Raw genomic sequence first — 27,508 nt, forward strand, 5'->3', positions numbered from 1 at the left:
GGAGTGCAGTGAGGGGCGGGGCCTGGAGTCTTGGGAGCTCCCTGGACAACAACATGCATTTAGCACAGCTCCGTCTCAGAGCCGGTAGGATACGTTTTCTTAAAAGAAAAAAAAAAAAAAAAACACGCCTAACATCTTGGCTTTCACTGAAGTGTTGGTATCTGCTTTGTACACTTTGGCCTTCTTGGCTTTTCACTGAGACACAAACACATGGATGCACACTCACTTCCACACACAAACCCACACCAAGCCAGACACACCCATACAAACACACACCAAGATGTACACACACACACACACACACACACTCACACACAAATTAATGTACGTGGTTTCATACCCACATCCACACAAACACACAAAGTCAGGCACACACAGAAATACGCACCCTCACACCCACAAACTTGTACACACACACACACACATATACACCAACACACACAACCCTGGCTTGGACAAAGGCTTCCCCTTTTTCCTTGTTTGCAGTGGGAGTTTCCCACCTTCCATGAGATTCAATTTCTCGCCCTTCCCCCGCTAAAATCCTCCTGGCCCCATCATTTCTTGGGTCCTTTCCAGACAGTGCTGTGTCTTTAAGGGAGTTGAAGCTGCTAAAAGTGAGTGAGAGAGAGAGAAAACACAACCCAAAAAAATTTGGCATCTCTTCCCCCCTCAAGTTTCTGGTGTCACTTATGAAACACGGGTCCTGTTGCTGCAGAGCAGTTGTTTTGCTGGAAGGAGGGAGTGCGCGGGCTGCCCCGGGCTCCTCCCTGCCGCCTCCTCTCAGTGGATGGTCCCAGGCACCCTGTCTGGGGCAGGGAGGGCACGGGCCTGCACATTGAAGGTGGGGTGGGACCAGGCTGTTCCTCGCCCCAGCATCCAGGTCCTCCCTTGGGCGCCCGTGGCCCTGCAGACTCTCAGGGCTAAGGTCCCCTGTTGCCTTTTGGTCCCACCTTAGAAGAGGCTCCGCTTGACTAAGAGTAGCTTGAAGGTAAGCCAGTGGGGAGGAGGGCTCCAGGGCCAGCGGTGGGAAGGGGAGGCCTGTTGGACATAGGGGCTGGTTCTCTCTTGGTCCATCCCTGCTGCTCTGAGGTGCATGGGACAATCCTTAGCTTGGAGCCGTCCCGGGGGCATCTGCTGCTTCCACAACCCACAACTGAGGCCCCACAAATCCCAGCTGCGTTTGGGCTGAGCCCCTGGCCTCACCCCAGTCAGCTGAGAGGTCCTGGCGGGGGTTTATTTGGGCAGCTGCCTGGCTAAGTTTGAACAGAATAGGCCACGGGTGTGATTCCACAGAAAAGGCCTGGTGTCTGCTGCGGTCACGGCCGGAGGAGCGGGAGGGGGTGGGTGGAGTGGATGGGGGTGGTGTGCACTGCACAAGGGGCCTTGTCTGGGCCAGGGCAAAGCATACCTATGGGGGACTCCGGTGGGAGGGACTGCGGCCAGGATGTGGGAGGGCAGGAGGAGGTTCTGCAAAGTGCTGGGGGAGGGGGGTGGCTGGAAAACAGATTTCAAGTCATAAAGTCAGCTAGGAACAGGCCGAGGCAGGGAGAACTCTCCACTCGGAGGAGGAGCTGGGGTCCTCTTCCATCCTGTCTTCGTCCTGCCTGGCTGCGTGACCTCGGGCAAGTCTCTGCCCTTCTCTGGGCCTCAGTTTCTCCTTCCGTAGGATGGGGGCGGTGGGCTAGATGGTGTTGGGCTTTAGCTGGGTTATGTGGGACAGGGCATCCTGATGGGAAAGAGCTCTGGCTGGGCTTGTGGGAGGAATGAGTCCCTCTGGCGGGTTCTCAGGATCCCCTGGGTGACATGCCCTTCTCTGCAGGAGGCACCATGCAGGAGCTGCATCTGCTCTGGTGGGCGGTTCTCCTGGGCCTGGCACAGGCCTGCCCTGAGCCCTGCGACTGTGGGGAAAAGTATGGCTTCCAGATCGCCGACTGTGCCTACCGCGACCTGGAGGCCGTGCCGCCTGGCTTCCCGGCCAATGTGACTACACTGAGCCTGTCGGCCAACCGGCTGCCAGGCTTGCCAGAGGGTGCCTTCAGGGAGGTGCCCCTGCTGCAGTCGCTGTGGCTGGCACATAATGAGATCCGCACGGTGGCCGCCGGCGCCCTGGCCTCTCTGAGCCATCTCAAGAGCCTGGACCTCAGCCACAATCTCATCTCTGACTTTGCCTGGAGCGACCTGCACAACCTCAGTGCCCTCCAATTGCTCAAGATGGACAGCAACGAGCTGACCTTCATCCCCCGCGACGCCTTCCGCAGCCTCCGTGCTCTGCGCTCGCTGCAACTCAACCACAACCGCTTGCACACATTGGCCGAGGGCACCTTCGCCCCGCTCACTGCGCTGTCCCACCTGCAGATCAACGACAACCCCTTTGACTGCACCTGCGGCATCGTGTGGCTCAAGACATGGGCCCTGGCCACGGCAGTGTCCATCCCGGAGCAGGACAACATCGCCTGCACCTCACCCCATGTGCTCAAGGGCACACCGCTGAGCCGCCTGCCACCACTGCCATGCTCGGCGCCCTCAGTGCAGCTTAGCTACCAACCCAGCCAGGATGGTGCCGAGCTGCGGCCTGGCTTCGTGCTGGCGCTGCACTGTGATGTGGATGGGCAGCCGGCCCCTCAGCTTCACTGGCACATCCAGATACCCAGCGGCATTGTGGAGATCACCAGCCCCAATGTGGGCACTGACGGGCGTGCCCTGCCCAGCACCCCTGCGGCGAGCTCACAGCCGCGTTTCCAGGCCTTTGCCAATGGCAGCCTGCTTATCCCCGACTTTGGCAAGCTGGAGGAAGGCACCTACAGCTGCCTGGCCACCAATGAGCTGGGCAGTGCTGAGAGCTCAGTGGATGTGGCACTGGCCACACCCGGCGAGGGTGGTGAGGACACACTAGGTCGCAGGTTCCATGGCAAAGCGGTTGAGGGAAAGGGCTGCTATACGGTTGACAATGAGGTGCAGCCATCAGGGCCAGAGGACAATGTGGTCATCATCTACCTCAGCCGTGCTGGGAACCCTGAGGCTGCAGTCGCAGAAGGGGTCCCTGGGCAGCTGCCCCCAGGCCTGCTCCTGCTGGGCCAAAGCCTCCTCCTCCTCCTCTTCCTCACCTCCTTCTAGCTCCCCACCCCGACCAAGGCTGGGCTGAAGCAGCCCGAGGGCTTTCCTAACTCCTCCCCTTGCCCCTGCCAATGCCCCTTTAAGTGCTGCAGGTGTCTGGGTTTGGCAACTCCTGAGGCCTGCATGGGGGACTTCACGTTTTCCTACCTCTCCTTCTAATCTCTTCTAGAGCACCTGCTACCCCCAACTTCTAGACCTGCTCCAAACTAGTGACTAGGATAGAATTTGATCCCCTAACTCACTGTCTGCGGTGCTCATTGCTGCTAACAGCATTGCCCGTGCTCTCCTCTCAGGGGCAGCATGCTAACAGGGTGATGCCCTAATCCAACTGGGAGAAGCCTCAGTGGTGCAATTCCAGGCACTGTGACTGTCAAGCTGGCCAGGGCTAGGATTGGGGGAATGAAGCTGGGGTTTGGCTGGGGGGTGGTCTGAAGCAGACAGGGAATGGGAGAGGAGGATGGGATGTAGACAGTGGCTAGTATGGCTCTGAGGCTCCCCGGGGCCTGCTCAATCTCCTGCTCCTTGGTGTTTTCTGATGACTTGGGAGATTGGGAGTCCCTTTGTCCTCATCTGAGACTGAAATGTGGGGATCCAAGATGGCTTTCCGTCCTCTTACCCTTCCTCCCTCAGCCTGCACCCTCTATCCTGGAACCTGTCCTCCCTTTCTCCCCAACTATGCATCTGTTGCCTGCTCCTCTGCAAAGGCCAGCCAGCTTGGGAGCAGCAGAGAAATAAATAGCATTTCTGATGCCCCTCCATGTCTGCCTGGAATTTTGTCTGGATCTAGGAGCCCCTACTGGGAGATAGAATCAGGAGCTGAAGAGTCAGGGCAGCCAGCCTGCCTGCCCACAGTGGCAGGGGCCTCTGGGACCTCAACAGACTGTGGAGGCACAGGAGGGCTGACCCGGTGCTTGTGTCAGGGGCTGGGCCTTGCAGTGAGCTGAGCGCAGATAGTCCCTTCCTCCAAACCATCCCACAGGACAGGTGGGGGCAGAAGCCTGGGGTGGCTGGCTACCCTGAGCAGCGCCTGATGTCAGCAGTGGCTTCAAGAGAGGCATTTGGAAAGGCGCAAGGAAATGGAGGTGCCTGGGTGGTAGTTCCTCTTCCCTGTCCTGCTCCTGGAAGAGATGTTAGGAATGAAGAGGAAAGAGGGGACAGGTGGGGCAAGATGGAGGAGACAGATGAGGAACAGGGGACACAAGACAGAGGAGAAAGCCCCAGAGAGACTGGGAACAAGAGAACATATTTGAGGGAGAAGCCAGGGGAAATGAATCGTACTTATCCTTCCCCCAAAGAAGAAATGGTAAGTCCAAATGAGGACTGCAGATTCCCTGTAGGAATCTTTCCCCACGGAGCAGGTGGATCAGTAACTGGCCTGGGCTGTGTGTGTGTGTGTGTGTGCGCGCGCGCGCGCACGCGTACAGCAACCTTCAGCCTCTCCAGATGAGGAGCATAAGGATGAGGTCCTAACCTGGAGACTCTGCACAACCTCCTATCTGTGCCAGGTAGGAGATATGTCTTCCTACTGCCTCTATCCTATCCCTTTCAACATCGAGGATGCTGTGTGCAGAGACAATGGCCCAGAGGGAGAGGCTCTGTGGCCTCTGTCCAGGGCTCCCAGAACTGCTGAGCTCAGCAAAGTCAAGGCAGGAGGCTAAGGAGTCTGGGGTAGCAGCTGTGAGCTTTGGCTGCTGGCCAGCCCCCTTCCCTCCCTCCTGGTCCACCACATACAGCACCTCCCCCTGCCCTCTCTCCCCTCATCCACTTGCAGCTCCTGCTGAGCTGATGTCACCAGCAGCATGTATCAAGAATGACTCCTAATCTAAAATAAAAGTTGAAAAAAAAATGACTCATGTCTGGTGGAAAACAGCAGGATGGAGCCAAATTCCATGTGCTGGGCCACCTTGGGTAAGTCATTGCCCTCGTCTGGGCTTCAGTTGCCTCAAAAACCAAATGATGTGGTAGGACTGGGTGCTGCCTCACGGTCCAATAGACTCTGATTGCCTAAGGCTCGATATTCCCAGCCTGACTTGGACATCCCTGGCTCCATTCCCAGCTGAGCGGCTTGGCTTCTTGGAGTAGGACCTGGACCTAAGACCTGGATCAGAGGCAGCACAGGGAATGGCTGTGCCTTGAGTGGACTAGCTACTCCCCTGCTTTAAGGTCTTCCGTGGCCCCCACTGCCCTCCAGGTGAAGCCTGAATTCCCCACTTAGAGCCTCTCTGACCCGATCCTCCAACAAGCCCACCCTTTCTGCCTCTTCTTGGAACAGCTATTTAATTGTTCCCTTAATGCTCCATGGTGTGCCATCCTTTGCACCTTTGCTTACACTGTTCCCTCCACCCAGGCACCCTTTCCCTGTTCATTTGGCTAAATCAGTCTTTGAGAGTTGGCTCTGGCATCACCACCTCCAGAAAGCCTGCCTTCCTGGATGTTCCCCCATCCCCAAAGTGGACAGGGCCCCCTTCTCTGGGAACCTGGATTCTCCCCGCCGAGACCCTGTCAGTTGCTGAAACAAGGTCAGGAAGCCTCTTTCAATGGGCTGCGGTGGGATCGCAGCGTGCCCTCTTTGGCCTCCTCAGGACAACCTTGAAAGTGGGTTTCAGGTCCCTGACCCCACGCCTGGCTTTATAGGTATTTGAGGCTGTAGCAGGAACCTGGGCGTGGGGCAGGGGACTGTTGATCTCCATTAACTGTGCAGGCATTTCTCAAGGCCCTGCAGACCTAGATCTGTAGGGTAGCCACATCTTCCTACCTTCTGTAGCCCCCAGCCCCTCAGTGGACCCAGGGCATCTTCCTTATTCATATACCCCACCCCCTTCTCCACCAAGCCCCCAGCAGGGAAAAGACCCTAGTCTGTCTCCACCCTCCTTTCCCCTCCGTATTCTCATTCTACTCCCATCAGGACAGCCCACGCTCTGTCCCCCCATGTGACACGCCCCCTCCTACCTCCACACCTGGAGTCACACTGCTTCACCAGCATTCCTGAAGTCACTTCTCCTCCCCAGATCCTGCCCTTTCTTCAAGACCCAGAACAAGTCCCACTTCCAAAGCCAGCATCCACATGGCTCAGGGGTGGCATCACAGGGTCCCCAGTCTCTTTGCCACCCAAAGGGATGCAGCTCTGGGTTCTCTCTGCCTTCCACCCAGTGTCTGGCCAGCATGTGACCAGAACACCTCAAGCCCCATCCCCATCAATGCACAGTGTGGATGTACTGACAGCGTAGGCGGGGTTTTCCCTGCATACCCCTCCCGCTATGAGGACAGTTTCTCAGGAACAAGTTTATTGCAGGGAACACACTAACCTCTTTCATAATAGCCAAAGGCATAAAAACTACAAAAATATCTGGCTCTCAAGTGTGGGCAGCTTGGTGTGGGACCTGGTCTGAGTCGTGACTTGGGCTGCCCTTCAGGCCAGCAGCCTGGGAGCCTTCCAGCCACTCCCCAGAGAGGTCCGTGGAGCTGAGGGGGTGAGGAAGTGCCTCGGCTGCTTCCACAGCATGAAGGCCAAGGCTGAGGTGGAGCTGAACTGGAGTGGTTCCAGAGAAGGCTTCATCGAGGCCCTTCAAGGCTGGTGGCAAAGCCAGGGTAGGGAGAGGCCTGGATGTGGCCGCCCTGGCTCGACTGGCTCCTGGACCAAGGCCCTAACCCGCCAGTTTCTTTCTTCAAAACCCCTGCTGGCTCTCCCATGGCCAGGTGGGCGGAGCAGAGCTCTCCTGAGGCTCCCAGTGCACACAGACCTCCACCCAACCATGGTGATCCAGAGGACCTGCCGGCTGCATGGCTGGGGTGATGCTGGGAGAGCCGGGGAGGGAGGAGGATGGTAGGCAGGAACTTGCCTCAACACAGATGGGCAGGTGGGCTGGCCTTCCCTGCCCTCAGGACTGGGCACCATTGGCACCCAACAGGGCCGTCTTGCGGAAGACCTGCAGGGTTGGGTTGTGCAGCAGCGTGTAGGCCAGACCCCAGCGAGCCCTGCAGCGGCTGGCCCTGGGCCTTGCTCCCTTGGCCATGGAGTCCTTTGTCTGTAACAGCTGCATCCCTGAGAGAGACGGACTTTCTGTGAGTCACTCAACAAACACCCAGCCAAGCCTCCCTGGCCCTCAGACCTGAGCAGAGAGCCTGAAAATCCCAGGCGTAGTGCAGGTGGTGAGGCTTAGGATGTCCCCTGCAGGCAGCACATGGAAGTGGGGTGTGAGGTCTGTGGATGGACTGAAAGCTGGGTGGGACAAGGGTCTGGAGCTGGCTTAGTGTCCCCTCCCTATACATACTTCTGGGCAGAAACAAAGGAAGAGGTCATACTCCCTGCCCCAAGGGAGAAGTGGGGGCAATGAGGGAGCCCCTTAGCAAGACAGCTGTTTCATTCTCTCTTTGTGTACACATATGGTGTGTGTATGTGTGTGTATGTGGAAAAAATTACCCTGAGATCAGACCAGGAGGGGTGACCAAAGGCAGCCAAAGAAGAGAGGAAGTGAGAATTTTCCTGGCGCTCACTCTGTGTGCTGGGGAGGGGCACGCATCCTTCCTGGGAGAAGCTGGGTAGGCTCTATTCCCCCATTCCCAGTGGGAGGGCGCACCTTCGTCTTCCTCCCCTGGTCTGAGGCTGTCCTTGGGGGCCACCATGGTCCTGGGTAGGAGGCTCCGCGCTTGCAGGAGCAGGAAGCAGAAGGCTGTCATGGCTGGATGTGACTGGCTGACCTCAATCTTCAAGAAGTTTCGGTACGTGTAGTAGCCTAGGGTGGGGTGGCAGATGGCAATGCTGGGGGAGTAGGGGCCGGACTAGAGGCATCCAGACACCCCCTAACACACACACAGGGAGTGCACGTGCACACCCTGCATCCAAGCATGTAGACACACCAGGCACGTGGCACATCTGCTGCATGGGCACACGTGGACCTGCTAGAACACCCCACATCCACTGCACATGCAGGGCCACACAAGGCACAGTGCAGGCACACACAGGTGGCATCTGCAGCTACAGACATCGGTGTGAACTGATCAGCTGGCACAGGCCTGGGGCAGGAAAGATGGCTTCCTCACTGCTTGGGTAGTCTGAGCAACCCTCCAGCCCTGCCCAGTGACCTTACCGGGGTCGAGAGTGGCGGCTCTCGGTGGCAGCAGGCTGAGGTCCATCTGGCCAAGGTGGATGGCATTGTAGAGGGCAGAGAGGAGCACTCGCCAGGTGGCCACCATGGCACCCACCAGCACATTGAGGGGAAAGAGAAGAAAGGTGGCTGCATAGAGCACTCGCCTAGGGTGGGAGAAGAAAGCTGAGGCAGGCCGTCCCCCAGAGCCCCCTCTCCAGGGTCAGTGTCAGACCTGGATGCCCAGAACTGCTGTGTATTTACTGAGCACCTACCATTTACTGCTGTGTCTCCTGTGCACCCCACCCTGGGCAAGGCCTTTTCTCTTTCAACCCACCACCCTGGGAGACGGGAAACTGAGGCCCAGAGAGATTGGGTGACTTAGCCAAGGCTGTCAGCTATTCACTGGCAGAGCTAGGCTTTAATTCTGGGTCCATCTAAGTCTTTCTATGACCCTGATGCCTCCCACCTCCCTTTTCTGGGTCCCCTGTCTGCTAATTCCAAATTCCCCCGGGAACCAAGTTTCTCCCACAGCCTTGTCATCTGACAGGGAACTCCCTTGCTACAAAGTGGAGAGGGGCATAGTTTTGAGGAAACAGAGGATCCAGGGGAGAGCAGTACCAATTCCCAAAGCAAGAAAGGTTCCCGGGGGTACTTCCAGCCCCATGCCGGGTATGTAGAGAGGTACTTTGGAGTGGGCTGAGCCACTGTTCCTTTTCTGTATGGGTAAGGCAAGCTCTTTCTACTATCTTCTGGGCTTCTTGATAGAGAGAGGGGATAGATGGCAGTGGAGGGAGGACACAAAAAGAGAGAGACGCTGAAGAAAAGGCTGAGGGCCTGAGGGAGCCACAAGCCCAGGTGCCACCTCACCGGTTGGTCAGCTGTGGGTGTCCATCATGAGTCTCCAGGAAGACCCAGTGGGCTGCCATGTTCTGCAGGGTCACAGCCAGGGCCAAAGTCAGCCAGAAGGGCCTGCCAGTGGGGTGGGGAGGTGGTCACTGTTAGCGGACCTCTAAGGAGGCCCCGAGCCCTCCATGTGTTGCTTCACTCACCACGAGGACTCCAGGGAACGGAAGAGCAGGAGGTTCCTGCCATGGAGCACAGGCATGAGCACCAGGAAGGCCAGGGCCGTGGTTCCCAGGAAGAAGATGATTTGCTGCACCAGGAGCCCTGCCAGGGGTGGGAGTGGCAGGGGGACAGATAACAGGTTCTATGAAAGCTGCCCCCCCACCACCCCCAGAACCGAGGGCTTTGGAATTGGGCAGCCCTGGTTTTAGATCTCTGCTCTGCCTCTGCCCAGCTATGCTGCCTTGAACAAGTCACTTTACCTCACTGAGCCTCAGTTTCTTCCTCTGTAAAATGGGGATAATAGTCCCTACCTCAGAGGCTGTTGTAAGGATCCGATGAGGTAATGTCTGTGGAAACTCTTAAAATCACAAAGTACTTTGCAAATGTTATTTCCCTCCAGTTTCTCCTGAGTTTGAGTTACTGGGGAATAAGACTACATTTTAAACTGATGTTTGCATTCCTTCAAGCCAGAGCCTGTCATACGGTAGGTGCCCAAGGACTGTCTATTGAAATAATCTGGCCAACTGATTAGAGAATGATGCCTACAAAAAGGCCTGGAGGCATAAGGGCTACCAAGAAGAGATGCTATGACTTTTGTCCTCGTAATTCCTCCACTCCTTTACCATCCTTCTCCTCCCTCAAGGAGGTGAGAATGGAAGGAAATGGAGAGAGAGATACAAGGCCCTTGGATGTGCAACCCTGGCCACAGCCCCTCACCATTCAGAGTGCTTTTCTCACCGCAGGACCCAAGGGGACAGTCAGAAACTTGGGGCTGGTAGGGGTCCTGGTAGGTTATCTGGTCCAACTCTCTCAGGGCAGGACCCCCTTTGCAGACCCCAACAATATCCATGGAACTCCGCTTGCATACCCTCAGTGACAGGGGTCTCATCACCTTTGTAGGTAGCCAACTGTGGCACAGCCCTTTCTTAAGCTGGAGTGCAGTGGCGCGATCTCGGCTCACTGCAACCTCCACCTCCTGGGTTCAAGTGATTCTCCTGCCTCATCCCTTCAAGTAGCTGGAACTACAGGTGTGCATCACCACACCCAGCTAATTTTCGTGGTTTTAGTAGAGACGGGGTCTCACCATGTTGGCCAGGCTGGTCTCCATCTCCTGCCCTCGTGATCCTCCTGCCTCGCCCTCCCAAAGTGCTGGGATTACAGGTGTGAGCCACTGCACCCAGTCAGGAATGTATCATTTTGAATTTGACACCTCCAGACCTGGGTCCACCCCCCATGAGAACATCTGATGGCACCCAGAGTTCACCTCCATGTGGAGGGTACCCACTCAATTTCCTGAGGGCTCCTGTACCCCCATCCTGAGTAAGCTTCTTAAGGGCAGGGAAGGCAGGGGGGGTCCCTCCTCTTGCTGTCGCCCCAGAACATTCCCAGACAAACCCTGAGGGCAGTACTTGCTGAGCACTCTTCTCTTCAACTGGGGCCAGTGTCTGAGGTGAGGCCCAGGCCAAGGCTGGGTGTGGCGGGCAAGGGAGGCTCACCAAGGCAGATAAAGGCTGTCTGGTAGGCACTGAAGCTCATCCAACAGAATATGGCTTGGCGGGAGGGGTGGGGACTCCGATGCAAGGGACTCAAGTCCAGGGCAGCTCCTCGGTACAGAGCTCGAAGGTTGGTCCTGGGGTGGGAGCCAGGGAGGCAGAGACCTCAGGAAGCAACACTCTCCTCCTAAATCCTCTTCTGGGCCAGCAACTGTCCAAACTCCCAACAGAATTTCAACCCACAGCCATCAGCAGGGAGTCCCAGAACTGTGGGAGCCAGGAGGAGGCCACTAACCCAAGATATCTGGAAGAGGTGATACCTGGGCAGTCTTAAAGAGTGAACGAGAAAGACAAAACCAGGCAGAAGGCTCAACCCGAGCCAAGTCAGAAAAGTGAGAAACAACAGTGAGAATGGGAGTGACACACAGCACACCACCTGGTAAAGAGGCAAGGCAAGCACAGGCTGGGGAGCCTTGAATGCCAGGAGAAGGAGGGGTGACCTGTGGAGAAAGACCCCTGGGAGGAGCTCTGAGGCCTGGCAAGTGTACAGGACACATGGGCCAGTTCTCTGACATGGGTAAGTGCTCGGGCTGCCCCTTCCACCTGCTCTGGGCCTTCAGTGCTCCTCACCACTCACCACTGCAGGGCAAGTGAGGCAGCATGGCGAGACCCGCACCACCTCTCCAGAGCACTATGCCCCCAGGCCACCCCTCACCTATGCTCTCACATGGCAGGGCCACCCCAGCCTCTGCTCTCATCCACACAGTCCTCACCTCCTATCTCTTCCATTCCTGGGCAGGTACAGCTTCCCCAGGCCACCTTCCCTCTCATCCAGCCCATCCGGGGGCCCCTACTCAGGGGGCAAGCTCCACCAGCTGCCCTGAGTTGGTGGTGCCCTATGTCCCTCATACTCACAGACATTTCCCCAACCAGACAGGAAGTCCCAAGTGCAGGACCCGGCCCCACCTTCTCCCTCCACTGCAGCACAGCCACACTCAGGTGGGCTCCCTGACAGCCTAGGCTGGCAGAGCCCTTCCCTACCTCCAGCTCCAGGGCCTCCCTGCAGACCCACAGGACTCCCACTCCTTCCCCACCTCTGCACTGGGTGAGCCGGAGCCTGCCACTCACCTGTGTGTCACCAGTGAGCGCATCAGGACCAGGAAGGTGAGTAAGCAGGATAAGACCAAGGCCGAGATGTAGCACACTGGTGGGCAGAGAGGGAACAAAGTGAGAGGTCAGGGCCTGGAGTCTCCTGGGGGCCTCGGAACCCCTGCCAGAGTGGTGCCTTGTGGGGAGTTCCCCCTGCCCCACAATGAACTCTGCGTGGAGGCCTCTTGGCCCTATCCCCAGTTCTCAGATCCAGTAAGCCAATGACTTCGGCCACCCCATTCTTCCCAGTGATATATAGTAGCCAAGAGATGAAACCAGCTGTGAGTCTGCAGACCTGGTCCTCACCCTGCTGTTGCTGCTTCCATTGCTGTGGGACCTCCATCCAACCTGGCATCTGCCTCCAGCTTCACTGTTTCTTGGCCATGTGGCCTTCAGGAGGGCACTCCATCTCCCCCAGGCCCCCATTTGCTCGTGAATATACTGCTGGGCACACTGTTATGCTGCACAGCTCCCAGGATAATGTGAGCCATAAGGCCCCATCCATGTCTGCACTAGCGGTCTTTGTTCAGCGCATAGAGGGTGTGAGTCTACATCGGTGTGGCCTGAGTCCATCAGAATAAGGGAGGCGGACGCTGTCACCCAGCTCCCTCACCCCTTCCCTGGCCATGCACACAATGAGTGCGTGCATGATGGTGTGCCATGAATGAGCCTGGATGTTTAAGAATATCAGGGGTGCGGGCTGCGACTCTCCCACCTTACATCCACATCCAGCCTTGCTCTGAACTGTCACGGCAACCCCATGAGGTTAGACAGAAGAACTGTTCCACTGGGCTGAAGAGGAAGCTGAGGCTCAGACAGAGGGCTTCGCCCAGCCAGCCATGCCGCTAGAAATGATAGAGTGAGGTGTGCAAGCAGATCCAGAATGAGCCTGAGATGCCTGCACCCTGATCTCATCAATCAGCCCAGGGAAAGTGTTCCTGGTGCCCATGTCACCACCAGAATCTCAAGCACAGGGAAAGCAAACACAGAAAAGGTGAGTGCTAATTCCACAGAGCCACAGGGATTAGAGCGGTGGGTCTCCGCACTGACATCACCTTTAGGATCACCTGGAGCTGCTAAAACTCGCCCATGGCCCAGCCTGCACCCAAACCAGTCAAATCAGAATTTCTGTGGGTGGGACCCAGCCTTAGCCTGTGAAAGCAACACTGGTGATTCAGTGTGCAGTCAGGGCTGACAGCCACTGCTCTGGAGACTTTTCAAAGGCAGAGCCTTCATGATTTCTTTCCATCAGCAATGAATTGAAATCAATCAACCAGCCAATATTCATTGGGTGCCTGCTACAGTGGCGCTCAAACTTTGCTTGCATGAGAATCACTGGAACTGTAATCCTGGCACTTTGGAAGGCTGAGGCAGTGGATCATCTGAGGTCAGGAGTTCGAGACCAGCCTGACCAATATGGTACTAAAAATACAAAAATTAGCCGGGCCTGGTGGCGGGCACCTGTAATCCCAGCTACTCGTGAGGCTGAGATGGGAGAATCACTTGAACCCAGGAGGCGGAGGTTGCAGTGAGCTGAGATCGTGCCACTGCACTCCAGCCTGGGAGACAGAGTGAGACTCCATTTCAAAAAAAAAAAAAAAAAAAAAATTAGCTGGGACTGGTGGTATGTGCCTGTAATCCCAGCTACTCAGGAGGCTGAGACATGAGAATTGCTTGAACCCAGGAGGTGGAGGTTTGCAGTGAGCCAAGATTGCGCCACTGTACTCCAGCCTGGGCGACAGAGCACGACTCCATCTCAAAAAAACAAAAACAAAAACAAAAACAAAAAACACACACACACACACAAACAAATCACTGGGAGGGCTGTTCAATCATAGAGGCTGGGCCCCACTCTGAGAGTTTCCGATTCAGTAGGTCTGGCACAGGGTTTGAGCATCGGGAATGTTAAAATCACCGGGTGCTTCCCAGATTCAGCCAGGACTAAAAATGATGCTACAGACACCTAGGCCCTTCTGCCGGTCCCTAGCTCCCTCCTCCAGGGCCCTGGCAAGGACACTTTTCTCAGAAGCAAGGTTGGGAGAAAGCACTGTGAATGCATAGCTCCAGCCTCTGTGGTCCCCCTTCTGGAGCCAGCTGGGCTGCAGCAAGGGCACATTCTGGACCGTTTGCTGCCAGGAGGTGAACAGCCCACCTGCTGAGCCTGGCCTGGTGAGTGTACAGGCTAACACAGCGGTGAAAGTTAGCAGCCCCCTTGGCCACAGGCCTGGCCTTTGATCTCCATCCATCTACCTCCTACCTCTCTCTCCCTCCATTGGTTCCCAACTTGGGCGCCCCCAAACCCCAGCACTCACACAATCTTCCTGCTCTTTGCCACCTCTGGGATCCTGTGCCTGCCTTCTTCTGGGCCCTGCTTTGGGGGATAGATCTGTCATCCCTCATGTGATTGAGGGCCTCAAGGGCAAGTGTTCCTTTTTCACTCCAGCACTCATTTTGCAGGTGGGGAAATTGAGGTCAGGAGAGGTAAAGCACTTTGCCCAAGGTCACTTAGCTTGTAAGTGATGGAACAGAGATTATAATCTGGTTTGCCTGACTCAGCCTCAGCTCTCTGTGAGTGATGCCAGGCTTATGGTCCAAGCGCTGGGTGGCAGTCCTAAAGAAGCTCTGAGCGCAGAAGACATTAGCTCCCTAGCCAAAGGGCAGACCAAGGGACACTGGAGCCCAGGTTGTGGGGTGGCTTTGGGGCCTGATGGCGGGCGCCTATAATCCCAGCTACTTGGGAGGCTGAGATGGGAGAATTGTTTGAACCCATATCTCTAATCCTCTTGGGCTGCAGTATTCCTCATCTGCAAATTTAGAGAGTAAATGCTGCTCTGTTTGGCCCAAGAAGATCCAAAGTGGGAGCCTTTGAGCTTGGAAACTGCAATATGCAATTAAAAATATAAGGCGTGATGAGTGGAAGCAGAATCCTTTGCCCTGGACGTGTCTCTTCTTGCCTTCGATCCTCAATGCCCTGCTCTGTGAACTGGGATCAATGATGCTGACCTACAGGGTCACTGTGAGCAAGGGTCTGAGGTTGGTTGTGGACTGACCTGGACCATGTCTGCACCTGCCTATGACTCAGGTTGCAACCAGCTCGAAAAATCTCCCAGAAGTCATTTTCAGCTCACACAGAACTTGTCACCTGTCCAGTTTGTGGGCCTCAGCAGCAGTTCCAGGGCAGCCTCTAGTATGGGAACTGAGGTGCTCAGGGAGATGGTGGAGGTGGTCAGGGAAGGAAGCGGTCACTCTGTGCACCTCTGCCCACTCCCCTGCCCCCCAAGACCAGCACGCCCAGGTCTGTGGGATAAGGATGATGTTAATGGTCGGGTACAGCTGCGGAGCAGCCACACCTCCACCTGCAATGCTGGCAGCCCATGCTCTGACCATCACGTTACTCCTCAGAAGCCGGGGGCCTGTCCGTCCCAGCCTGGGCCCCCAAGTCAGCAGAAGGTGCATGCCTCCTGAGTCCTGAGCACAGGGCTTTGTCCCAAGGTGATGGAGAGAGCCCCCACCTAGTCTTCAGGAGCCCTGCGTTCTCTTGGCTGCACTCTGCCCTGCTGGATGGCCTCAGGCAAATCCCTCCCCATGTGTCAAGTGGGGACACTTCTCAGTTCCCCTCCACAGGGCTGTTGGGAGTGCCCAGGAGGCAGAGTAAGTAGGTGGCTACAGGAGGCATCAGACCACAGAAGCGAAGGCCGGGATGGTTCCCTGCTTCAGGAGCTCATTGTCAGAGGAGGGAAGGAGAAAGGAGATGGCCCCAAAAGACAGGGAGTTGGGAAGAGAAAGCCTGCACCCTGCCCAACACAAGCCCCCTGCCATGAGGATTCACTCAGAAATCCTCACCGTCCCCCATCACTGTCTCCTCCCTCCTTCCCCACCTCATCTCACCCAGCCCATGGCCTTCCTCATCTCCATTCCTGGAGAGTTGGTCAGAGACACTGGGGGTGGTGGGGGAAGGTGCCACAGAAGCAGGCAAGGGGCAGGAGCTGCTGAGATGTCCCTTCAGGTTTCATGGAAGCTCAGAACTGGAAGCGCCAACTGCCTCAATTTGGAGATGAGGCAGTTGAGACCCAGAGAGGGAAAGGAATGTGCCCACGGGCCCCCAGTGTGTCCATGGCCGACTAGGGCATAGACCTTGGGTCTCCCCATTTTCATTCCCCACTGCAGCCCTCAGGGGCTCCCTGGAGGCCTCACCTTCCAGAGCCCACAGATGGTGCTTCACCAGCTCCACCACCTCCTGCTTGTCCTCTGAGAGCACGATCCCAAAGCCGGCCAGCATATAGGAGACATCCGTGGTGACCCCCGCCCTCACCTTCTGGATGGTGGGTACCACGCCCACCAGCAGCAGCAGGGCCACCTGGAAGAGTCCCACAGTGAGGGCCCCATCCCAGGAAAGGGTTTTCTGTACTAACAGGGGAGACTTTGGGGAAGAAACTGGCAGCACACAGGCTCCAGCCACATGCCCATTGCCCATCAGTGTTCTTATCTGCTCCTTAGAGCAGGGTCCTCATGCCTCTAAATGAGGACATTACAGACAGGTGCAATTATAGCCTAATAGGCCAAAGGCATGCCTTCAAGCACCATAACTACATACAGTCGGCCCTGCATATCTGTGGGTTCCACATCCATGACCAACCAATTCAATCAAACACAGATCAAAAATATTTGGGGAAAAACCCTCAATAAAAAATAATAATGCAATACAAATAATACAAATAAAAAATAATACAGTAGGACAACTTTTTGGGTTTTTTTGTTTGTTTTGTTTTTTTTGAGACAGAGTCTTGCTCTGTCGCCAGGCTGGAATGCAGTGGTGCAATCTCGGCTCACTGCAACCTCCACCTCCCGGGTTCAAGCGATTCTCCTGCCTCAGCCCCCCGAGTAGCTGGGACTACAGGCCCACGCCACCACATCCAGCTAATTTTTGTATTTTTAGTAGAGACAGGGTTTCACCACATTGGCCAGGATGGTCTCAATCTCTTGACCTCGTGATCCGCCCGCCTCAGCCTCCCAAAGTGCTGGGATTACAGGTGTGAGCCACTGCGCCCAGCCGTGGGACAACTATTTACATAGCACTTATGTTCGGTATTGTAAGTAATCTAGAGATAACGAGGTATACTGGAGAATGTGTGTAGGCTACGTGCAAATACTACACCATCGTACATCAGAAATTTGAGCCTTTGGATTTTGGAATGGAGGGGTGTCCTGGAACCAATCCACCTCAGATACTGAGGGATGACTGTGTCTGCACCTCTATTTACCCATCATCTATCTATCTAAACTTTGGAATGTAAAATTTCCAGTTTTTCTATGTTGTGAAAGTAAATGAGTGCAGGAATTAAAGCTGGACAGACTTGGATTCAAACTTAGGCTACGCTGAGATATCAGCTGTGTGTAGTCAAACTTGGCCAAGTCAAATTCACCTCTCCGAGCTTCCATTCTCCCATCTGTAAAGTGGGGAATAATTGTAACTATCTCCTAGGATCTGAATTGTTGTTGTTTGTTTTTTCTTTTTTTCTTTTTTTTTTTTTGGAGGTGGTGAGGCAGAGTTTATCAAACATGTTATCTCGCTAAATCTTCCCAATTACTCAAAGAGGAAAATTACTCTATTTCCTCCTTTTTACAGATGAGCTAACAGGTTCAGAGAGGTTAAATAACTTGCCCAAGGCCACACAGGAGGTAAATAGTGGAGCTAGGATTTAAATTTGTGTTTATGTGGCTTCCAAAATTAATGCTCCGAGTCACTTTGTGAGTTCAAGAGTGAACACCCCCCACCCTTCTGGGTAGGCCAGAATTCCCAAGATGGCCTGCAGCACCTGGTCGGGGTTCTGGATGGGGCACCTAGAGAGCTGGGTTGGGCCGGAGCTACTCCAGGCTTGGGGGTTGAGGGCAGGGCTCCACAGGCAGATGGCAGTACAGGGTGCAGGACATACCTGGTAAATGGCCGTCCCTGTCAGTGTGGCTGAAAGCACCAGCTTCAGCGGAAGACGGAATCCTGTAGTCCTCAAAGGAAGGAGTGTGGTGAACAGCACCACTCAGGCCCGGGAGCCCTCTTCCCTCCCAAGGGGCCCAGGAAAAGGGCCACAGGACTCTGAATGACCAAGGCCAGGCCAGGGTCTTCCCCCTGTCCCAAGCTGGTAGTTGTCCCTGTTGATGACAAGGATTCCAGGGAGCAGGAGCCAGTCCTCCACTGAAGCCATTCTGTGCAAAGGAGGGTAACACCCCCTGTCACGCTCCGCCTCAGCTCCCAACCCCATACCTGGCTGTGGAGTGTAGATGCAGTGTCTCAAGCAGACCCGGGCCCAGGACAGGAAGCCATGCTTGGAGGTGTGGGAGCTGCAGAAAGACCCAAGCAGGTGTGGGGTCCTCAGCGGAAGCCCCTTCCCTGAGGGCCAGCCCCAGAGGCTGGTCATTCTGCCCCTCTGCCCCTGCCATGCTGCCCGGTGCCAGCTTCCCAAGCACGGCTTCTAACCAGCCTGATCCACTGGCCCACAGAGGGTGTGTCGGAGACCCCACCTGCTTCCCAGCTTCTTCCTGCAAAGGAGGTTCCTCAGATATTCCTCAGAGTAGCTGCTCTGCAGCCCCTGTGGAGACAGACAATTGAACAAGCAGATGAGACCTGCCTCGACCCATTCGTGGGTCCTGGCTCAGGGAACTAGAGTGTTCACCAAGCAGGTGCTCCATAAAAACCTCTTGGCCATGGCTGTGGTGGTGAGTGCGGAGGGGGCTGACCTGTGGGTTTGAGGTCCATGCCCTCCAAAGCTTCCCTTTTCTCTCTCACAAACACAAGGCCAGTTTCCTGTCAAAGAACCATCAATGCCAGGAAGTTCTTCCTAAGATCTGTCTCCAACTCTCACCTGCTTTGCTCAGTCACATCTCATCACTGTTTCTTCCCACCCCTAGCCCTCTGGCCTCTGGTAGCTGAAACTGGGGCAAAGGGAAGCTGTGTCCCACGGGCACATCCCAGGCCAGGACACAGGAGGGGGTCATTCCAGGTCAGACTCCCTCAGGCTTCTCCTCCTGCTACTACGCAAGGGAGATCACAAGGGTGACCAGATTTGTCTAAGCCACATTCCAGGCCTTAAGCTGCCTGTGAAGTGGCAGAGGTCCATGGGAAGATGGGGCGAGCCCCTGCCCTGAATCACTGGGAGAACATAGGCGATTGTCACTTGTTGCCATGACAACCCTGGGATCCAGGGCAGGAGTGGGTCAGCTCAAAGCTGATGGGGGTCCTTTGAGACTTAAACCTCTTTGACCAAAGTCCAAAGAGGATTTTGCACCTCTCAAGCCTGGGAGGAAAGGCTGGCAATGAAGAGAGGGGTGGGGTGGTGGAAACCCTGGAAGGGAAGGTAAAGGGGCATGCCTCGGGCACCACGTGGCCCTGGGGGGCCGCTCCCTCTTCAGAGCCAGATGTAAACAGGAGAGGACACGGGCTTCCTCGAGGAGTGTGAGCCTCAGCAGGCAGGAGCTACAAGTGTTCAGAACTCGCTGCCTGCCACGTGGGAGCCGAGCCTGGAGTCTGTGGGCCTTCTTGGACCAGAGTAGCCCAAAATGGACCTAGGGCTCTCCATCCTGCCTAGGGATCTCACTCATTCTCTGGATTCAGTCTGACCTTGCTGAGTTAACACCCAGTCCCAGCCCCTCTGCTGAGCTCCACACTTTGAGCAACACACACTTAGGACCACACGTTGTCCCAGGAGCACCTGCTTCTCCCTCCACCTTCCCTGGGCCAGCAGCTGGCATCACCACCTACCTGCTGGTTGCCCAGGTGCCTCCCATCAAGCCTCTCCTTCCCCTGCCCTGTCTAAAGAGAAGCCAAGCCCTTTGGCCTCTATGTCCTAAGCCTTTCTCCTAAGTCTGTCCTTCTTTCCCCTTTGAGGGCCTCTGCAGAGCTTTCCTCTTCCTCCTCTCTCACCAGAAAGAAGTACTGGACCGCCCCTGCACCCGCAGTCCCAACACCCGCAGCACGCTTCACATTGCACTGTAGGTATTTGGTGCTGCATCTGTCTCCCCACCACACTGGGAGCTCCTGGAGATCAGACGCAAGTCCATCAGCTCCAAGTCCACAGCACTGAGCCCAGGGCCTGATATGGTAAGTCCTTAGAAGGCTTTTCATTAAGATCGAAGTATCTTCTAAGAATTCTCTCTTACCATGATGCATTCATCCATCCATCCTTCCTTCCATACACCTTTCCTTTGACCCATCCACCCATCCATCCATCCATTCATTCATCTATTCAAAACTTCAAAAATATTTGCTGAGTATGTATTAAGGGCTAAGGCCTACCCAGTGCTGCAAATACAGTGAACAAAACAGATACAAAACCATCTCTTCCCCTTTATTCATGCTCTTTCCTGTGCCTACAATGTCTGCTCCTTATTCTCTCCTCACTCTAGATCTCCCTGTCCTTCAGGCCCTTGCTAAAGTCTACCCCCTCTAGGAAGCCCTCCCAGCCGTCTCCTTTATCTGAAATTATTCGACCACATTCAACCTAGAGTTGATTCATAATGCAGTTCTGCCCTGGGTGCTTCCTGAATCATCTCAGTATGTGCAGAACTCGGATTAGGCGCAAGGCTCCAGGCTGTCTCTCCAGCCGGATCTCAGTGTTTCACAGACAGAGCGATGACTCTCCTGGCTTCTGACTCAGTTCTGCCTTGTTAAGTCCCTACTATTCATACAACTCAGTGCCGCGGGTATCCTGGGTGCCAGTCAAGGGCCAGCCCAGCCTTTGCCTGGGGAGGCAGGACTAAGCAGTCTCAGCAAACATTTTCTGAGCATCTGTTCTGTGCTGGGCCCTACACTAAGCACGGCCATGTATCTGGGACCACAGATATGGGAGAGTAGGGCTGTCTTGGGTGCCGAGGAAAAGCTTACCCCAGGCCTGCCCCTTTACCTTGGAGCCTGCTCCTGTCCTACGACTGAAGCTTCTCACCAGCTGCACAGGGTACCAAAGGCTCAGGAATCCGAGGCCCAGCAAGAGAGGCAGGGAGGCCAGCAGGGAATAGTACTTGTAGATCTGGACAGACAAACACCCAGACAGACTACCTTCCACCTTCTTCCCCCAGCCAAGAACCAGAATCCATTGCCCTTCCCACCTCACACTGGGCCCTGAGGATGGTCTGGGGGGCCATGGGAAGGCTTCAGCTCTATGGTTCCCAACCCGCCACCCAGCACAAACCTGCCCACTTCCCCTTCTTGAGCCCTGCAGAGATGCTCACCCCTCCCCCATGCTCCTGGACCCCCACAGGCCTGAGAGGAGTCAAGAGGAGGAGATAACTTGATTCCCTCCTGCCCCCCACACCCACCTCAACCAGGGCTGGAATAAGGCCTGGAAAGGACACCTCTTTCTGTTTCTGTGTTCCCGGAGCATTAGGAACAGTTCTGAAAATCACGCAAAAGCCTGACTTTGCCTACATACAGTTTTCAACCTAAGCATCAGGAAGGTCTATGCCCTACTTCCCAGGGCTGAGGACTTCCTGGGGGTGGGCCTTTTGTATACTCATTCATTTATTTGTGGGTTCAATATACTTTTATTGAGAGCTTAGTATGTGCCAGGTTCTAGGTGGCAAAAAAGAGCCACCAAGTCCCCCCTCTCAAAGCAACCTCTTAGTCTTCACCTCCACCCTGAGGGACTGGTGTTATCAGCTCCATGGACGGATGTAGAAACAGTCTCAGAAAGGTGGCACTGTTTCCCCAAGGCACTGGGTACCACCTGGCATCATTTTGTTTGTGTATCGTGTCTTCCCTTCTGAAATGACAGCTCTTGGGAGGCTAGGGACTGTGTCTGTCTTTTTCACAGCTGTAGTCCAGTGCCTGGAAATGTCCCTGGTACAGAGTATGTGCTTCAAATATGTTGTTGAATGAATGGGTGAGCGAATGAATGAAGTGGTGAAGCTGGATTCACACTCAGGTTGTCTGGCTCTAAAGCCTATACCATCACTCTTTGGGTTCTAGACTGGACAGCTTCACAACTCCAGCCAGCAGCCAGTGAGCAAGGTCCTGAGGTTCTGGAGTTCTCCTCTTGTCCCTCTAAGACCATCCCTGACTTCACACTTGCCGGCCTCCATCACGCTTCACTTCCATTCCCTCTCCAGCCTGACCAAAGGGAAGCTGGGGAATCCCTAACACAGGCGTTGGGGGTGGGGGCCATTTCAGGCTTTCTCTTCCCCCTACTCTGCCCACTTTCCCTTCTCTGCCCCATCCTAGACTTAAAGCTCCTGAGGGCTGGGCCCAGCCGCCTTGTTCCCTGCCTCTCCCACAGAACAGTCAAGCTTGGAAGGGGCATGTGTTTGAAGGCATGGAATCCCATGCACAATGGAAGGCTGCAGGGCGGCCCCTCATAGAATCAGAGCTCAAAGGAGGCACCGTGGTTTGAGTAGGTTGCTCTGCACGCCCCTCTGCCCTAGGCCATTGTGGTCAGCAGTTACCTTGGGTGCCTGGGGACACTCTGCCCTCTGCCAGACCTGGACACCAAGGTGGGCCCAGGACAGCGTGCTGCCGAGCAAGTGTGCAGCTCTGTGGCCAGCTGTGGCACAGGCGGCCAGCGGGTAGTAGAGGGCAGCGTAATAGAACAGTCCCAGCATCTTCCAGGCCCCTGGAAGGTGAAACAAGCAGAGAGACCCATGCTGGAAGAGCAGACATGAGGCCTGTGGTGAGCCCACCCAGGCCTCTCTCCTGTCTCCAGCTTCCAAGCCCTTCAGCATGTTCAGCAGGCAAGAACCCTAGGTTCAAATCCAGGCTCTAACTAGTCTCAACTCTGATCTTGGGCAAGTTACATCTTGGAGCCTCAGTTTTCCCACCTGTAAAATGGAAATAATCACAATATATTAGCAAGGGAAAAATGAGAAGGTATATATATGATGCTTAGCATGGTGCCTGAGTAAATACTCAATTTAAGATACTGCTTCCCCGGCTCTCAGTTCCTCCACTGCACAATGGGGCTAATATGCATACTTTGTGGCATCATTGTAAAGACTGGATGGTCTGAAGAGGTCATGTCTCAGGATAGTAGCCCATCTCATTGACAACTATTCCTGTTACCCTCATCTCCTTGAGCTCAGCTTAAAACTCCGAGACCCCACCCTATTCCCATCCCATCACACCAACCTCAGGGCCTGGGGGGCAGTGGGTACCTTGGCTGGGTGCTGAGGCGAGAGTCAGGAAGGGCAATGGGTCCTCGTCGGGGAGCAGCAAACACAGGGAGCTGAAGAGGACCATGAAGACAGCAGCAGGCACTGTCTGAGGCCTGTCCCCAGCCAAGAAATCCACAGGGCTAGCACAGAGGCAAGGACAGGGCAGGAAGGAATTACTCAGCCCCTGCACCCCCATTACCTCCAGGCTGTATTCCACAAATCAAGGAGGTAGAGTCAGTCCCACTTTCTAGATGGGGGAATAAGACCCCTTCATTCATTCATTCCATAGATATTTGTGGAGTGCCTCTTATCTACCAAGCTCTGGGTCCTGTGCCAAAGGGACTTGGGACATACATACAGTGGGAAGAAGCCCTAAGACTGCTCCCTCCGCCCACCCTGGAAGCTCCAGGAAGCAGCCACCTCCACACTAATTGGTCTGTCTGAGCTGGCAAACCTTCAGAGAACTCAGCGAGTCACAACATCCTTGTACAACGGCCACCGCCCTGGGCTGGGTGTGGACCCGAGGCAGAGGGCAGACAGCGGGCATAGCTGTCCCAGGCATCACCCCTCTGGGCTCAGGGCAAGCCACTCAGACCCTCGGCTTCTGCACTGCAGCTTGCATTCATGCTCTGAGAGGTTCATTCTCCCTCAAGCACTGCCCCAGCCAGGGCAAGCTCTTTCTGGGGCCAACCGGAGACCCCAGGCTGGTTCCCTACAAAACCAGCACAGCAAGACCAGCCTCGGTGCACCGTCTGGGTCTGGGATGCGAAGCTGTCTATACCAGGGAGCTACCCATCACCTGCCCCAACCCTCTGGTCTCTCGCGCACTAGCCTGCCCAGCCCCATCTCCTCAGGATCATGCCTGTCCAGGCAGGCTCTGGGGTCACAGGGCTGAAGGAGATAGGAGAAGAAAGTTCCAGCTATGGGGGCTAGAGGTCAGTCCCCATAAATCTGCCTTCAAGCATTAGGGTCCAGGTGATACCCTCAGGGAAGACAAGGGTCAAGATGGCATTGGGATGGTCACGTCAATCCACACATGGAGGGCTGCCTGAGAAGGTACACTCTGAAGCTGGGTCATGTCAGGCTTGTTACCCTAGGGTCTGGGTTGGAGTCCTTTCTCCCAGGTGGGCTTGTGCAAGCTCCTCCCCCTTCCTCTGGGGGTCCTGACTAAACCTGGAGACCTGGGTGGGCGTGAGGAAAGCCCCAGGCTGAGGGAGGTAGGGATGTCATTGAAGCCAGAGCTACCTTTTAGGTACCTAACAAATCACCCACCCTCCCAGAGTGACCCTGTCCGCTGCGCCCCCTGAGTGGGGGTGCCCAGACCATGGCACCAACCTGGGCAGGCCGGGCCTGCCGCGCACACAGTCAGGCCAGAGCTGGCGGCGCCTCACCAGCACGGCCAGGAGCAGCAGCACAAGGATCTGAAAGGAGAGCACAGAAGAGGGCTTGGGGTGCTCAGGCCTCCCCTGAGGGTCTGAGTTTGAGGGCTTGGACTCAGGCCCCGGGATATCCCCTACCTGCCCAGTGCACACTCCTGTGGCATCTCGGGGACTGGTCAAGGGGTGACAGACATCTGGGAGGTTGGACTTGCATCCTGGTTTGGGCCCCCAGGCTGGGAGAACTCCCAGATAGCTCCCCCCACCCAGGATCTCCCAGGGACCCCCTTCACCAGCCCCACCGGGAACACGGGTCCCACTGGCCAGGCTGGCAGTAGCTTTTGCAAGCCAGGTTCAACTTGGGTTGGACTCACTGACAGCGAGGCCAGGCAGGCGTGGTACAGGCCGGGTGGTACGCTGGTGTGGCAGGAGGGCATTTCCCTACAGAGCAAAGGAAGGCTGGCTCAGGCCTGCGTCAGGCCCCCCTGGGTGTGCAGATGGATCTGGGGTTCAAGACTGTTCACACTGAGGCTTTACCCACTACCTCCCTCAACCCTCTGATCCCTCCTACACAAGCCTGCCCAGTCCCACCTTCTCAGGGTCATTCTGGGGCCCTCATGTTCCTGTGATGTGCCAGCCCCATGCCAAGCTCTGGGGTTATAAGACTAAAGGAGATGGGAAGCTCCCAGGGGCAGCAGAGTGGACCGGCTCAGCCTGATCACTTATTTTTTTTTTTTTTTTTTTTTTTTAGAGACAGGGTCTTGCTCTGTCACTGAAGCTGGACTGCAGTGGCGATCTCAGCTCACTGCAGCCTCAGCCTCCTGGGCTCAAACAATCCTCCGTGTGCACCACCACGCATGGCATTTTTTTTTTCTGTATTTTTAGTAGAGACAGGGCCTCATCATGTCACCCAGGCTGGTCTTGGATTCCTGAGATCAAGCAATCTTCATGCCTCAGCCTCCCAAAGTGCTGGGATTACAGGTGTCAGCCACTGTGCCTGGCTGAGCACTTATTCTTGCTCACCCAGATGCTTCCTGTCCTTCAAGGCCTCCCCTCTCCAGGAAGCCCCTCTGACTGCTCCTGGTCTCACAGACCTCTTCTCAGAACTGTGGTTGAGCACACTACCTGGGTCAAGCAGTCAAGGGTTTGGCCCGATGATTTGCCCTCTACTCACTGCCATCTGAGGTTGGTCTGTGACTAAAATGATCTCCCCTGGTCCGTCTCTTTTCCTGCTTCCCTCTCAACGACAGCCTCCGTGGACAGCAATGCAGGTTGCCCACTGCACAAAGATGCTCAGCCAAGGGAACAAGCAGGCCACCCTGCTCACCAAACCCAGCACCCGCTGAACTGAATGGACCTAAATGGGGATCCCTTTCTCTAATTCCACAGAGGCTCTCTATGGCCTGGCAATGGTCCTGCAGTCACCCTGGCTGAGCACAGAGGTAGACCCACAGGGGAGATAGGGGTCACTGAGGACAATGAAACCCTCCATTTCCCCAGCAGAATCATGTGGCGGAGAAAGGGAGTGAGGCAGGAGTCCTGAGCTCAGGGCTGGCCCTGGCCCTGGGAGATCAGGCAGGACTGGGTCCCTGGGGAGCGGTAGAGCTACGGGTTTTCCCAGCTTGGGCCTGGGAGAGCCAGAGGGAGGATGGCAGCATGGGTGAGACCAGTGAGGTCTGGTGGGCGAGGGCCTGAGATGGAGCCTGGGCTGTGGCCAGTCCCTGCTTGCCCAGAGGGCTCAGCCTTCCGCCAGCACACTCCCCACTGTATAAAGAGAGGCATCAAGGCCGCATTATCCAGGGGAGCACAGATCCCTGGGACCCTCTGCTGGGTCAGCTCGGTCTGTCCTGCTCACTTTCTCTCAGGAAATCCCAGCGGATGAGCGGTGGGAAAGAAACCAGCCACTTGGTGGACAGGCAGAGTAAGTCAGCTCTGGACAGCTTCTTGGCCAGGAGACCAGCCTCTTCCCAAAGTAGAAGTGGGATCCTGAGTAGCTGCCATGCAGGGAGCAGGTTCCCACCATTGGTGCTCCAGTCTCAGGCTCCCCACCTCCAGCTCCTAAGGCCTCTCATTCCAGTGTACGGGGCAGCCCTCCCTCTCAGCCTGCATCTCCCCGCATGACTAGGTCCTGCTCCACCTGTATATCTGGGCCCAGCAGGGACTTGGAAAACTGTCCCTGGAGTAGTTTGACCATTTTCCTATGGACCTTACCCCAAACCAATCCCACCCCCAGAAACGCCCTCCAGGGCCCTGCCTGGGGGAGCCTCTGGCCCTTTCTGTATCACCTGAGGTCCCCATCTGACCTCTCAGCTCAGTGTGAGGGGCCAGATGGGGATCTCAAGTGGCACAGAAATGAGCAAATGTTTGGCTGGTGGCTTGTGGCCCCATGTTTTGTGCCATGGGACAGACAGGATGGCACAGACATAAAGACCTTGGAGAGGGTGGTGAGCTTGATCCTGGGACAGGCACAGCAGGTGCTGAAGGATGCAGAGGAGGGAGAACTTGGGGCCAAAGGAGGTGGCATCTGACTGGAGTTTAAAAGATGGTTACTGGCCGGGCGCAGTGGCTCACGCCTGTAATCCCAGCACTTTGGGAGACCGAGGCTGGCAGATCTCCCAAGGTCAAGAGTTCAAGACCAGCCTGGCCAACATGGTGAAGCCCCGCCTCCACTAAAAATACAAAAAAATTAGCTGAGCGTGGTGGTGTACACCTGTAATCCCAGCTACTCGGGAGGATGAGGCAGAAGAATCCCTTGAAATGGGGAGCGGAGGTTGCAGTGAACCAAGATCGCGCCACTGCACTCCAGCCTGGGCAACAAGAGTAAGACTCCATCTCAAAAAATAAATAAATAAAAGATGGTTAACATCTCTTTAGGCAAAGAAGGGGAAAAGGCAGCTCCGGGTGGAGGGAAGTGCATGAGGAAGCAGAGGGGCAGGCAACAGGCAGCGTGGCTGGGGCTGGTCAAGCCCTCCAGTGTGATTGCAGCCCAGAGGTGAGGTAAGATGAGGGTACAGCAAGCATGGGAGGTCCCGGGAAGCCACTGAGGATGTTTGAACCATTAAATGTTCTGGATTTTAGGAAATTTCTGTGG

At 55.7% G+C, this 27,508-nt stretch overlaps 2 protein-coding genes across 4 annotated transcripts in view; one reads left to right on the plus strand and one right to left on the minus strand.

The window, feature by feature from the left end:
• The first annotated feature begins 643 nt into the window (after positions 1-643).
• ISLR (immunoglobulin superfamily containing leucine rich repeat) lies at positions 644-3,867 on the plus strand. 2 transcript variants are annotated; one of them, XM_050797746.1, is made up of 2 exons: positions 644-988; positions 1,820-3,867. In XM_050797746.1, exon 2 carries the CDS (start codon positions 1,828-1,830, stop codon positions 3,112-3,114), a length of 1,287 nt encoding a protein of 428 aa, XP_050653703.1. In that variant the 5' UTR covers positions 644-988; positions 1,820-1,827; the 3' UTR covers positions 3,115-3,867. The 2 variants fall into 2 exon arrangements, with proteins under 2 accessions (XP_050653703.1, XP_050653704.1); XM_050797747.1 differs by lacking the exon at positions 644-988 and adding an exon at positions 1,470-1,622.
• Positions 3,868-6,381: 2,514 nt separating this feature from the next.
• STRA6 (signaling receptor and transporter of retinol STRA6) overlaps positions 6,382-27,508 on the minus strand; it is a 33,011-nt gene continuing 11,884 nt past the window's right edge. For both annotated transcript variants that reach the window (XM_050797742.1, XM_050797741.1), the window contains exons 3-18: positions 24,792-24,858; positions 24,377-24,462; positions 23,042-23,181; positions 22,337-22,503; positions 20,803-20,925; positions 18,425-18,492; positions 18,168-18,244; positions 17,842-17,903; positions 16,103-16,265; positions 11,888-11,963; positions 10,763-10,896; positions 9,251-9,368; positions 9,069-9,170; positions 8,202-8,365; positions 7,692-7,847; positions 6,382-7,156 (exon numbers count right to left, since the gene is read on the minus strand). In XM_050797742.1, coding sequence (XP_050653699.1) covers positions 6,993-7,156; positions 7,692-7,847; positions 8,202-8,365; positions 9,069-9,170; positions 9,251-9,368; positions 10,763-10,896; positions 11,888-11,963; positions 16,103-16,265; positions 17,842-17,903; positions 18,168-18,244; positions 18,425-18,492; positions 20,803-20,925; positions 22,337-22,503; positions 23,042-23,181; positions 24,377-24,462; positions 24,792-24,858 — 1,867 coding nt within the window. In that variant the 3' untranslated portion in view covers positions 6,382-6,992. The remainder of the gene's footprint in view (positions 7,157-7,691; positions 7,848-8,201; positions 8,366-9,068; positions 9,171-9,250; positions 9,369-10,762; positions 10,897-11,887; positions 11,964-16,102; positions 16,266-17,841; positions 17,904-18,167; positions 18,245-18,424; positions 18,493-20,802; positions 20,926-22,336; positions 22,504-23,041; positions 23,182-24,376; positions 24,463-24,791; positions 24,859-27,508) is intronic.

The sequence above is a fragment of the Macaca thibetana genome, chromosome 7 (assembly GCF_024542745.1).
Source record: "Macaca thibetana thibetana isolate TM-01 chromosome 7, ASM2454274v1, whole genome shotgun sequence".
In the NCBI taxonomy this organism is placed as follows: Eukaryota; Metazoa; Chordata; class Mammalia; order Primates; family Cercopithecidae; genus Macaca; species Macaca thibetana.

Bases quoted from the DNA above. Each gene is read 5' to 3' on its own strand.
- ISLR (XM_050797746.1), top strand. From the start codon at position 1,828: ATGCAGGAGCTGCATCTGCTCTGGTGGGCGGTTCTCCTGGGCCTGGCA.